Source organism: Furipterus horrens, unplaced genomic scaffold (genome assembly GCF_987537825.1).
Source record: "Furipterus horrens unplaced genomic scaffold, mFurHor1.1.pri manual_scaffold_6, whole genome shotgun sequence".
Classification (NCBI taxonomy): Eukaryota; Metazoa; Chordata; class Mammalia; order Chiroptera; family Furipteridae; genus Furipterus; species Furipterus horrens.
In genome coordinates this window covers 171,721,104-171,734,745 of record NW_028327176.1, presented here as the reverse complement: position 1 = coordinate 171,734,745, position 13,642 = coordinate 171,721,104, and the positions used below count along the sequence as shown (strand labels likewise).

The 13,642-nt window shown below is 39.1% G+C and overlaps 1 protein-coding gene across 2 annotated transcripts in view; it reads left to right on the top strand.

Moving 5' to 3' along the window:
- IFNGR1 (interferon gamma receptor 1) overlaps positions 1 to 8,278 on the top strand; it is a 30,724-nt gene extending 22,446 nt beyond the window's left edge. For both annotated transcript variants that reach the window (XM_090279902.1, XM_090279903.1), the window contains exons 6-7: positions 1,426 to 1,553; positions 7,483 to 8,278. In XM_090279902.1, the coding sequence (XP_090136028.1) occupies positions 1,426 to 1,553; positions 7,483 to 8,055 (701 nt within the window). In that variant the 3' untranslated portion in view covers positions 8,056 to 8,278. The remainder of the gene's footprint in view (positions 1 to 1,425; positions 1,554 to 7,482) is intronic.
- The last annotated feature ends 5,364 nt before the right edge of the window (positions 8,279 to 13,642 follow it).

Genomic DNA, 13,642 nt, shown 5'->3' with positions numbered 1-13,642 from the left:
CCATAGCAGCATCCCTGCCTGCCTGTCAGTGCTTGTAAGCCCAGGGCTAGTTTAGTTATGTACCGTATCTTTTGCTCCGTAAGACGCACCTGACCATAGGACGCACCTAGGTTTTGAGGAGGAAAACAAGAAAAGAAATATTCTGAACCAAATTGTGTACTAAAATATTTAATAAAATGTAACAGAATTACATTTCAACCATGTAAAGTGAACAGCAGTCAACAGTGGTGTGAAGAACCATCATCACTGTCATTAACAATTGAGAGACTTTAAGGTTCAAGTACTCTTCTAAGAAGTTTTCTGGGAACCCCAAGAACTCATCATCGCTAGTGTCAATTTATGAAGCTTGGTTGCTCACATTCACTGATACCACTTTCTTCACTAACTTCATACTGACCAGACGCCCTGAGATTCAGTAGTAAAGTGGGACATTTAAGCATCCCTAGGGTTTTTGCATAGGCCCACCGCTTCCTCTGCTAAGAGCTGTCACCACCGCTGATAGGTCAGGTAATATACATCACGGTCTGTCACGCAATATTTGCTCCATAAGATGCACAGACATCCCCCCCACACACTTTTGGGGATAAAAAGGTGCGTCTTATGGAACAAAAAATATGGTAGTTATCTTTTATCTTTTTACTATTGTAATAATTTGTTTTCACATCCTGTAACAGGTGTGCTACAAGCATTCATTTAGTAGTGTCTTCCAGAATAACTATTCCAAAGAAGTAACTTTGGAATAGAAATTAAAGGTAATGAGATGTGGTGAAAGGTTAGTCACCGCCACAACATGCAGAGTACTGTTACAAATTTGGAGCAGAAGAGTGGGGGGGAAAACTACTGAAAATAATAATAATAGCAGCATTAGAGAAAAATACACAACAGTGATTATAGATGTATGTGCTCTGAAACAAGTCTTCTGAAGGAAAGATCAAGGGGACTATAATTTTGTGCAGCTTTCCTGTCTGTGTATGTGTGTGTGTGTGTTTATTTACATCTGTGTATCTTTACAAGTATTTGTAATCTTGAAAGAAATACAAAATGTAACAAAATTCTGTGGAGGGGGACCGGATTATTTTAAGAGTCATAGACATTGAAATACATTTTTTAAATTCTTTTGCCTCTGAGATGAAAACCTGTATTTGGGGCTGTAAGGAAATTGTCAGCAAAAAGGTGTTTTAGCTACGTGTGTCATCAGAGCATAGTCACCAAAAGTTTAGAATGTGGAGCTGGGAAGAATATGTTGCTAATTGGGACAAGGATATAATTTTTTACTCATTTCTCCTAACTTTGGTGCCAGTGTTCCTTAACACTGACCATATTACCTGATGTTATCTATATACAGAATAGTTCAAAGACTATAATTTTTGGATTATAGCAGCAGTCCATCTTAATTCTAATTTTTTTTTTCCTCTTCTTTTCCAGATTATCTTTCGATTCCAATTGTTGCTGCTGTCGTCTTCTTTCTGGTTCTTACCGTGGTAATTATATGTTGTAAAATTAAGAAAATAAATCCATTTAAGAGAAGAAGCATCATGTTACCCAAGTCCCTGGTAACGTATTTAAATATTTTTCTTTAATTATATAACTAACATGTTGAACATTTCTGATAATTTCTTAAAAAGTTTTAAAAGTAGAATGATATTCAGCAGCATGTCACCTACTGTGAGTTACTCAAAACTACTGCACATCCAAAACCGCATAGTTTTCCTTACTCACCAGGTCCTTTTTTATGTGTGTAACAGAAGTACAGTTAGAGAAGTCTGTTAAGGAACTTAACGTCTGGTGGGAGAAAAAGATAAATAGTCAGTGGCTGTACAGTGTGACAGGTTCAAAAAAGAGTTTTATATACAAGCCAGTGACGACTTTGTCCGGAGGCAGTGCTGAGGCAGTGTTGAGGACAGATAGTTTATCCAGGTACTGAGGGACAGTATGTACTAAGGTTCAGCATCAAGAAAGCATGGCTTTTGAAAATCTACAAAACACTTTACTGTGGTTGGAGTGTAGAAGGCAAGAGGGCCAAAAGTGATATTAAACTAGAAGTTTGACCGTTTTCCTTTAGCACTATGCACATCATTTTATTGCAAAAACAAGTGTAAATGAAGAAATACATAAATAGTAAATTTAATCTGAACCATTAAAATCACAAAATAACAGAAAAATGAATTACAATTATAAATTGCTAATAATTGTGTTTTTTTTCCTGCTTGAGATTGGTTTATTTTTTTAAGTATATTTTATTGATTATGTTGTTAGAGTAGTCCCAATTTTTTTCTCCTTTCCTCCCCTCTGCCCAGTACCCCACTTCCCTCTAGCAATCCCATCCTGCCTTAGTTCATGTCCATGGATTGTGCATATAAGTCCTTTTTGGCTTCACCCTTTCCTATATTATTCTTAACTTACCCGTCTATTTTGTACCAACCGATTATGCTTCTTAATCCCTGCACCATTTCCCCATTTCTCCCCTTTCCCCCTCCCAGCTGATAACCCTCCAAATGATCCCCATACCTATGATTCTGTTCCTATTCTTGTTTGCGTAGTTTGATTTTTTTTTAAATGTTTTAAAAATTTATTAATTAATTTGGGAGGGACCACCAGTCTGTAACAATTCCTTTTCTCAGACTTAAGACCCTTCATAATCTTATAAAAGACAATGGGTGAAGATCTCGTGCTCCTCTAGCTGCTTCAAGCAGGACATGGTTGTCGTCCTTCCTACCCTTGGGTCCAGAAATCCCTAAAAAGTGTTGGGGTGTGGAGAGGAAGGTGGCCTTACCACATGGGGAAGGATTGTGCAGACTCCAAGTCAGTTGGCTGTCCCCGGGCAATGGCATGCTCAGTTTAACAGGCTGGCATCCTTATTTTCTGGGGGCAACAGATTTGGCAACAGGATTAAAAGGCATCATTCAGTCCATAACTACTAGATGACAAAAGGCAGGGATTAATTTTTCAATGTCCCACATTAGGGAAAAAAAGACTTCTTTGGAGGAAGGTGTGCAAGGCACGTCACACCTGTCCAAAGCCCTTTTCTTTTGCCCATTATACTTAGTTTGGGCTGAGGGGAATATTTTAGGTTTTCCCCATCAGATGTCTGGGCCCTCTCTGTCCAAGCCACTAGGATAGAAAAGAGAAACCTGTTTTAAAGTGAAGCCCACAGACCACCCCATACTTCACCAACCCAGCCACTTAGTTCAGCCAAACCATTGAGTCTCAGGAGGCAGCAATGCAGACAGAATTAAGTGAGGCCTATACATACAGATAATCACTCAGGTAATAAGATCATAAGCTTATGCCCTATGAAAAAAGAACACACATATTAATTTACACAACATAACCCACAAACCAGTCTTTAGATCTGCGAGACTGTCTTATTGGAAAGACATCCAGTTGCAAGCATTTGACATTCTTCTTGCCTGTAAATTAAGCATCTTTGATGATGTCACAGACCTAGTTTAACTTTCAAATGAAAACAAACTTTAAATGAAAATTAACTTTAAAGACAGCTGCACTAGTTTATAGTCTACCACAGAGCATTGTGATTTTTCTTGAATCGCGATTTTTCTCCCTTAAGATTACCCTCCTTGTCATTAAAGGGACTGCATTAAGTCCAGTTTTAATTTATTCTGTTCATTTGCATAAACACAACAAGAGCAGCAAATGATCATATATGATCTTTAAGTCTCCTTTGCTGGAACTTACACAAAGAACTTTTAGGGTGACCTTCAGTTTGCCCTTCAGGGCACAGAAGCTGAGCCATGAGCCACAGAGCTGCCATTCAGCCTTGCCTGTGAACACCTATCTTTTCCAAGTCCTTCAGGTTTTTCATTGTGCTTTAAGGTTCCTTCTAGCCATTTTTGAGGAAAGCAACCTTCATTCCTTCCCTGGAAAGATTGCCATGGACCACACAACCAACCAAAGTACCAGGCCTTTTTTTCTCGTGGGCTTTTTGGTAACAGCCAGAGCCCAGGCATGTCTCCTTTAGTCTTAACATTCCAGTCAAACTCTTGTTTAACAAAATCTCTATTAAGAACTGGTCTTATTAGTCTTATGCAAAGAATTTATGTCATTACTTACTTCTTGAGAATGCCAAATTCTGGAGGGATCAGGTAGGGGGAAAAATATACAGTGTGAAGGAAAATCCTTGTCCTTCTAATATTCACTAAAATTGCATTTCCATACTTTACATTTTCTTTTGTTCACTTTCCTACATGTGAAGTTTTTTTGTTTTGTTTTGTTTTTGTTTTTTGAGTAGTAGAGATTTGCTGGTTCATTTATTTACTTTGCTTTCTTTTTTTTTCCACTAAAAATTTTGTTTTTCTATTACAGTTGCCCTACTTTTTTCCCCATTACTCCCCCCCAGCAGCCTACCCCTCTCCCACAGTCAATCCCCACCCCATTGTCCATTTCCATGGATCATTTATACATGTTTTACATGTTCTTTGACACTGTTAGTCTGCTCCTTGTTTACACGCCTCTGGTTCAGTTTTGCTTGTTTGTTTGTGTTGTTCATTAGTTTCCTGTTTCCTGTATTAGGTGAGATCATATGTTACCTGTCTTTCACTGCCTGGCTTATTTCGCTAAGCATAATTCTCTCTAGTTCCATCCATGTTGTCCCAAATGGTAAGAGCTCCTTCTTTCTTTCTGCTACATAGTATTCCATTGTGTAAATGTACCACAGTTTTTTGATCCACTCATCTACAGATGGGCACTTAGGCTGTTTCCAGCACTTGGCTATTGTAAATAGTGCTGCTATGAACATAGGGGTGCATAGGTTCTTTTGTTATTATTGATAGGTATTTATTGTCATTTTCCCCCTTTGTACTTGTGTTCCTTTCTGTCTGTTTCTTCATCTTCTTAAAGAAGACCCTTTAGCATCTCTTGCAGTGCTGGTTTAGTGGAGATGTATTCTTTAGCCTTCTTTTGTCTGGGAAGTTCCTTATTTCACCTTCCATTTTGAATGAGAGCCTTGCTGGGTAGAGTATTCTTGGTTGTAGGCCTTTGTTTTTCATTGCTTGGAATATTTTTTTGCCATTCCCTTCTGGCTTGTAGTGTTTCTGTTGAGAAATTTGATGATAGCCTTATGGGAGCTCCCTTGTGTGTTATTAGCTGTTTCTCTCTTGCTGCTTTTAGGATTCTCTCTTTGTCTTTCAGTGTTGCTGTTTTAATTATGATATGTCTTGGAGTGGGCCTGTTTGGATTCATCTTCATTGGGATCCTCTGTGCTTCCTGGATTTGCATGACTTTTTCTCTCATCAAGTTAAGGAAGTTTTCTGTCATTACTTTTTCAAATAGGTTTTCTCTCCCTTGCTCCTCTTCTTCTAGTATTCCTATGATACGGATATTATTACGCTTTATGTTGTCCTGCAGCTCTCTTAAAACCTCTTCATTCTTTTTCAGTCTTTTTTCATTTTGTTGCACTGTCTGGGAATTTTTTTCTACATTGTCCTTTAGCTCGCTAATCCAATCTTCTGCTTCCTCTCGCCTGCTTTTAAGTCCTTCTACTGTGTTCTTCAATTCAGAAATTGTATTCTTCATTTCCTCCTGGGTCTTATGGATAGCTTCTGTATCTTTTTTCATACTAGTATAATTCTCAGTAAGTTCTTTGTAGTTTCCCTGGAGTTCTTTGTAGTTTTCTTTGAACTCACTGAGCTCATTGAGCTTCCCTATAATCCATGTTTTGAATTCCATGTTTGATAGTTTGCTTTCCTCTATTTCATTTAGCACACTTTCTGGGGATTCCTCCTTTCCTTTCGATGAGGGGTTGTTTCTCTGTCTCCCCATTTTTGTTACTCTTCTTGTTTGTTGCTGTTTCTTAGATTGATCTGCACTTCCTGGGCCTGCCCCTGGTGGTGTCAGATTGTGTACCAGTCTGGGCCTCGGCAGCCTGTTGGAGACTACCAGAGATCTACTGCCTTTGTCTGTCTCCTTTAGTTGTTAATCTATTCAGTCTGTGATCAGCCATCAGGTTTACGCTCCGAGGGTGGGGCAGATTAATTCCTGTGGGCAGGGTTTTTGCTTCCCCTCAGGGTGACACCACTTGGAGGGCAATGGTCTGTCTGCAGTATGGGGATGAGTCAGCACTGGGACCCAGTCGGCTGCTCCCTCAGTTCTCTCCCTCAAAGCCACCACCCTAAGTTCTCCCCAAGTGTCTCTAGTCCTCTCTGCCCTCCCTCTGCTTGAGCCCAGGGGAAGTGGGTGCCAAAATATTTTCATACGTGATCCGTTTAAGAGCTCTTTGTCTCCAGCTGTTTCTTTCAGGCCAGCAAAAAGCCCTGTGGCTTTTTCGCTTTTCACAGGGGAATGCTATTTCACTTTCTGCTCTGTTGCTGTAGGTTGGGAAGCTTGGCTGGGGGTTCAAACCCTGCCCTTCTCAGAGGGAACCCCCAGCTGCTAAGCTGTTTGTCAGTCCCTTCAGCTGCCACCCGTGGGAGCCCAGCCAGCCCTTTTGTGTCTCTGCACTTCCTACCGGTCACATTGTGATGAAGTAGCCTTTTCTGTCTCTCTGTGGTTATGAGACTCCTCTCCAACTAGTGTTCAGTTGGTTATTGCAGGTGATTTCTAGAAGTTTGACTTATTAATGTCTAACATTTAAAAGCCTTTGTATGATGATAGAACATTTAAAGAGTAACAAAGGTTTCTGAATCAAATATGACAGGTATAATATCTCTGACATGCAAAGGGCACATTTAAATTTGTTATGAACATATTACATTGAAATAAAGTGGATAAGAACTATTAACAAGTAGTAGACAATTCACATATTATAATACTCATCCTTACTAGTAATTAAGCACACAGCAATCTCATATTATACCATTTTACAGCCACTAGAGAAGGAAAAATAAACCTGAACATCCAAGAGCAGCAGCAGTTGTAAAACTGATACATGATGTTAAAAAGTCATATAGCTCTGGGGGGAAGATAAGCATGCAATGGATATATAGTGTTGTAGTTCCATAAACATTCTACACCTTTAGCCTTTGTAATTCTACTCTTAAGAACTTTTGGAAAAGATAATTTTATAAGTAAAAAGATATGTAAGAGTATTTATTTCAGCATGTTCTAAAAATAGTAAAAATTATTAACACTTTAACTCTACTATTAGATTATTTAGTCACCAGTGTAAAAAAATTATATGAGCCAATAGAAATTATAATTATGAAGGTAAATGATAAAAATATTATATAAAGTAACTGGACTGCCATTACAAATGCCATGTGCATACATGTGAAAGGTAATGTACAAAAAACAACATGTTGTTGAGATAGTAACTTTTAAAAACTAATTTCTAATTAACATTAGTTAACCCTAGTATATTTTCATTAAAAAGAAAGAAAAGGCAATCATCAGATTGTATTATACTGTTATTCTAATATGCCATTCAGTGGTGTATTTAGTTGTCCATTACCCTTAGGCCATTTTGGGGGGGATAGGTGCATAAGTTTAGTAACTACTATTTTCAATAATTGATTGCTCTTCCCTTAGGTGTCTGTGGTAAAAAATGCCTCTTCAGAGGCAAAATCTGAGTCAAAATATATATCACCCATCACCTACGAACCAATTGTCCCTGAAAATGAGAAAATCATCTGGGAAGAGCAACGATTTCCAGCAACAATTTCAAGCAAACAGACTGAGGATGATTCAGGAAAAGGAGAACACAGAGAAGATCTTTCTAGTGAAACAGAAGTGGTCATCACTGAAGAAAATACTTGTGACATGGCTCCTGGTAGCCCTCTGACCCCACTAAGGAAAGTGGATTCTGTCCATTCAGGCAGTAACCAGTCGGAACCCTGCAGTATCACTTTAAACTCTTATCACTCCAAAAATGGTTCTGATAGTGGCCTTGTGGAATCAGACAGCTTATCTGACTCAGACTGTCCTCCCAATAACAAAGGTGAAATAAATACAGGAGAACCAGAGCCCCTAATGCCGAGAAACACAACTACCTCCTTTGGTTATGATAAACCCCATGTGTTAGTGGATCTGCCTGTGGATGAAGGTGGTAGAGAGTCCTTGATTGGTTATAGAGTCACAGCAGGTTCCCAAGCGTTTTCGTAAGACCAACGAAGACGTGCCAGCCTGGAAGGATCTGTTTGTCCTGGACAGTTTTTCTGCTTGGCTTTTGTGAACAGATCATGGTTTCAGAAATTGTGTCTTTGTTGGTATTAACCAAATGAAGTACCTTGGTTTAGCTAAAAGTGTGAAGAGCCTGCTTAGCTCTGTCACTTTTGGTCTGAAAAATGTAATGACTTTAAAAAAATAAAGCATTATCACATGTGAACCTTTCCATATACAATAGAAGGATTAGTAGTAACAGTGAATACTTTCTAATAACCCTGCTTCCTATGACGGTAAGTGATTTCCCAGGGTACTCTCTAACCTCTTCAAGAGATATAATGGGTTTTTTTCTTTTCCTGTGTTTCTGTTGGGTTGTGGGTTTTGGGGGGGGTTTGTTTGTTTGTTTGTTCAGAAGTTTTTGTATATAGTTTTTTTACATGCTTGCTTTCAGAAGAAATCCTGGGAGCTTTTCAAAATTGCATTTAAAAATTGAATTCAAACCAATAGAAGTAATAAAGAATGTGTAAATATTGCAGAAATGTATACATACATTTTATAAAATGTTGCATTTAAAAGTTTATAAATAAAGATTTTTTAAATTTATTTTTTCTAGTCATTTATTCAAGTACTCATTCTAGTAACTGCCTATTTTTAATCCATTTGTTTGTTTCCATGCATTAAAGGCATAAAACTGTTCTGATTATTCATATCTAATCCTTAAAATAGTTCTAAAAATAATCTAATCCTTTAAAAAATGGTCCTTTTATGTATGTTTTAGTATTTATCATCTAGTTTGCAGAATACTGTTTCAAGCTGTTTGGGGGGAAAAGCAGATTTATTTCTAGAACATGTGGACTGAGGAATCTCTTAACATAATGATGGTGGTCAAAGCAATGGGAGTGGGTGAGGGAGCCCTCAGGAGCATTTGGTGTGCTGAGGGAATTCCCGATGAGAGGCAAACAATTTTAATACTCTAATTAATTGACTAAAAATGTTTACTATAACTTACATGAGTAAACTAAATAAATTATGGAAAATTATTTCTCCTCCAAAGTACAAATTGAAATGAGGTGCCCTTTTTGTCTTTCTTGACTCATAGCTGCATTACTTCCATCTCGTCACATGGCATTCTTCCTTTTGTGTCTGTTTCCAGTTTTTTCTCTGTAAAGACACTAGCCATTGGATTAGGGCCACACTAATCCAGTATGATGCCTTCATAATTTAACTAGATCTGTAAAGATACTGTTTCCAAATAAGATCATATTTATAGGTACTAGAGATTAGGACTTCAACATATCTTCTTGGGGGAACACAATTCAACTCATATGTTTTCACCTGAAAAATTAGTTGTCCCAATAGTATTAAATCATCCCACTTTTTGTGCTGATTTCAAATGTCACTTCATGTACCACATTCTCAGTAGTCCTGGGACTGTGTTTATTCTCTTTTGTATCACACTTTTAATTATCATAGCTTTATACTGGGATATATTTTAACTTTTGAGACTCTCCATTTCCCTTGAGCAGTATGCCTCCTAAATTAGTCGAAAGCTTAGGACTGAGTAAGCCACTTAGCCTCCTGCGAGTTGGATTAAACTTTCTCTACCTTTTAGCTCTACTTTCGTTAACTAATAAGAGGATCCTCTTCCAGACAGTTCTTCTTTAATTAAAACTTCTTCCCTAAATTAAAATGAGTTATTGCATCATCATTTCATGCCAAGTTAAGTTGCCTAAGATTACTGTCTGTGATTTTTAATGGATGAGTTAAATAATAAACTCCAACTTTGTTTGTAGGGTGATTAGTTAGCTTCATCTATAAGGTTCCATACTTGCCCAACATTTTGCCCTTCTGTGCCCCTACATTCTGGACCTTGGATTCCTGGCCACTTTCTAGCAGAGCTACCAATCAGGAATGAATGAATGAATGAACAGAAGAACAGACGTATAATTATTGAACTCTTTTCAGAAATACCCCTTCTCATTTCATCTTTACCCTGTGAAGAAAAATTTGCTGTTTCCAAGATGAGAAAACCATGAGTCAGCAAATTAAGTGGCTTGCCCAGTGAGTAGAGGAGGGGAACGGTGATTCTGCTTCATCCCTTTTTTCCAGTAAATCTCAGCTGCCTGCCAGTGGTTATTTGCATCTTTGGTGGTAGAGATTACCCTGGCTGGTTTGGCTCAGTGGATTGAGCGTCGGCCTGCGAGCTAAGTGTCGCTGGTTCGATCTTCCAGTCAGGGCACATCAGAGAAGGAAAACTCTGACTCCAAAAAACCTCCGCTGCCTTGCGGCATACCTCTTCAGGGGAAAGGCTAAGGGAGTAAACCCCGACAGAAAATCCGGAGCCGGAGTCCCTAAGGCGGTTTGACGTTGTAGTCAACACCGGCAACTCCTGCGGCGCACCTGAAGCCAAGCTGTATTGACTCCGTCTTTCCCTTGGGCCCTTCAGCTGCGAAGAGAGGGGGGGTCTGCTGCATGGGCAACAGCAGACCCTCCATATCACCCTGCCCAGGCTCTGTAGCTTCATCGCAAGATGTCGATTCAACACGGGAGGAGACAGATACCGTGTCACTCCTGAGTCGGACTGCACAGCCATTCTCGATGGTGCAGATAGACTCTTAAGAAGCTACACCATCGTCTCTCGAGACGGACGGCTGCCGACGGTGGTAGAGAGATGTATTCTGGGATGCTTGCGCTGTGGTAAGAGACTATAAAGGAAATACTTAAAGAGAGTTAAAAACTAAAGGGAAGGGGGAAGAAGTAAGCCGATAGAGGAAGATAAGGCCGGAGGTAGCTATCTGCTGATTATCCATGCCAGCAAGGATGGAAGAAGGATTGCTAGGTTGCAGTGTGTTCCCCATTAAAGATTAACGCTTAGGTTTTTGGGAGATATTTTGAGATTCTCCAGAGTGTTATGTAACCCAGGATCTGAGGAGTAAACAACATTAACATTTATTGGGTCCTTACTATGTGCCAGGCATTATGCTGAGAGCTTCCCTTGTGCTTCCTCACTGCTCAACTCTATTTCTTGTTTTTCATAAGTAAAGAAACTAAGGCTTGGAGAGGAAGACCTAACTCCCATCATGTCACAAAGCTGGTCGGTGAAAAGCCACTTTTTTAAGTGAAGAGTGTGATTGGGGATTGCCAGACTAGAAGCTGAAGAAGAGGGGAACTTGAGTACCACTGAGTAGGTTGACTCAACCCTTCCCTGCTGGTAAGAGATCAAGAATGAGGAACTATTGTAACGATATAATAAAAAAAATACACTTAAAAAAAATGGCAGGCTGCACGCATGCGAAGGGCAATGTGCGTGAGCCTGAGCAACAAGACGTCACTGATACTAACATACCCTGGCTTAAAACTGTAGCTGGAGAAGGGGTGCTTTAAATTCAAAATCTCAACGATGGATCCATTTGAAATGATTATGTAGTCTAAGAAATCTCTTCAGTCAGCATTTATTCAGCACCTACTAAGCACCAAGCACACACTGGTGGTGGTCCCTATCTTGATATGTGTAAGGAGGTCAGTGGTTAATTAAGAGCAGGGGCTCTAAAGTCGGACCCTTGAGTTAAACCCCAGCTTTGCTCCTCACCGAGTGAGTAGGAGCCAGTTACTTCACTTCTCTTTTCCTCAGTTCACTGTGAAGCAGAGATAATAACTGTACTTTGCTCATAATATGAGTATGAGATAACCTCACAGAGCCCCTGGCACCATACTTGGCCAATGGAAACATTTAATTTCTTCCCAAAAGTGTGGGAAGAAAATCATAAAATTCTTAATGGAAGGAAAAGCAGGGGCTGCAGCGGGAGTGTGCCTAGGGGACCTAACTGAGGATTAAGTTGGCATCTTGAGGAAGTGGCACTTAAGCATAAATTAAATGGTGGCTGCAGGTAGAGTGAGTTGTGAAGGGACACCCAAACCTAAGGCACAATGAATGTAGGATCCTGAGCTGTATTTTTCCCCCAAATTTTAATGTACATAAGGAATTAGTTTAATTCCCTTTTTTTTTCTCTCCCCTTTCAAACTGTCCTTTCATCCTTAGTTCAGCAATGCCATCAAGCTGAGTCGAGACTCACGCCAAGAAGTATTGCCACTTATTGGCAAAAGATTAATGGCTTTATTTTGCTCTGACCCAGATAAGGGACAACCTAAACAGAGATGTTATAGTGTCCACAGGTTATGTTCCCAACCCAATACTGCCGCCCTGCAGTATGAAGGTAGAGCCCTTACTTTGGGGAATATTGGATTTTAAAACATTGAAATATAATTGGCATGTAACATTCATTTCTGGTGTGCCACAGAATGATTTGATCTGTATATATTGCAAAATGATCTCCACAATAAGTCTACTCAACATCCATCACCACACATAGTAGCAAATTTTTTTTTATCTTGTGATGAGAACGTGTAAGATCTGCTCTATTAGCAACATCCAAATCTACAATACAGTATTATTAACTCTAGTCAACATCCTGTATATTACATCCCCATGATTTATTTTACAACTGGAAGTGTGTACCTTTTGAAGATGGGACGTTTAAATAGGTTCAGGTGAAGACTCTAGAGACTCCAGAAGTCAAATGAACTCAGTCACAGTGTTCTGGGTTTGTTTGGGCATTTGGTGACGGGAAGTAAGACATAGCATCCTGCTGGTATTTGAATACCAGGATGGGGACTCCATGGTAAATGGAGGAAGCTCTGAGAAGTGTATTTTGAGGGATTTGAACTCAGGTTACACCTATCACCAAAGTCCAGGCTTTTTACACTTTGGTCTGATGTCTTTAGCTTTCTGTATTAAAAAGGGGACATTAAACCTTCCACTTTGAATATACAGCATGCTTTAACTTTGACAACCATGAAGCTAGTTCCAGAAATGGCCTTAGGTGAAGGTGGAAATACTGTACATAATAAGTTACTTATTATGGTGTTTACACATAATGCTTCAGTAAAATAAGACCAAAAAAGTCATTACTTTAAAAAGATATTTCTTTTACTCTGAGTTTCATAAAGACTTAAAACTTTTGCTTAGAAGCTCAGTGTACATCTTGTTGGATTGATATGGCCCCTAAGCGGTTGTCTGGCCGTGTTTATTTTTATTCATAAGTAATAAATTAACCTCTACTAATCCATCTCTCTGCCCTTCAACTCCCAGAAAGCAAAGTCATACGGGAGGGGATTTCCACAATGTGCGCGATTGCATAAGTCAGCATCTTTTTCTTCTCTAGAAATCGTGGAAAAGCAACAATGAAAACTAAAATTAAAAAGTTTTCACTTGGAAGTGTTTTTTAATTCTTTTCTTTAAAACCTTGGGATCAGAAAAAGTAATTTAAATTGCAAATTGTTAAAGAAAAAAAATAAGGAAAATACCTCACTTCAGAGCCAAAGAGGGAGCCGATGGGATACATTTCAGAGTAAAATTTTTTAAGGTATATTTTATTGATTATATTGTCCAATAGTTCCATTTTTCCCCCTTTGCTCCCCCCTGCCCTGCACCCCCCACCCCCAGCAATCCCACCCCTCCCCAGTCCATGTCCATGGGTTATGCATGTGATCTCTCTGGTTTCTCCCTTTCCTATATTATTATTATTTT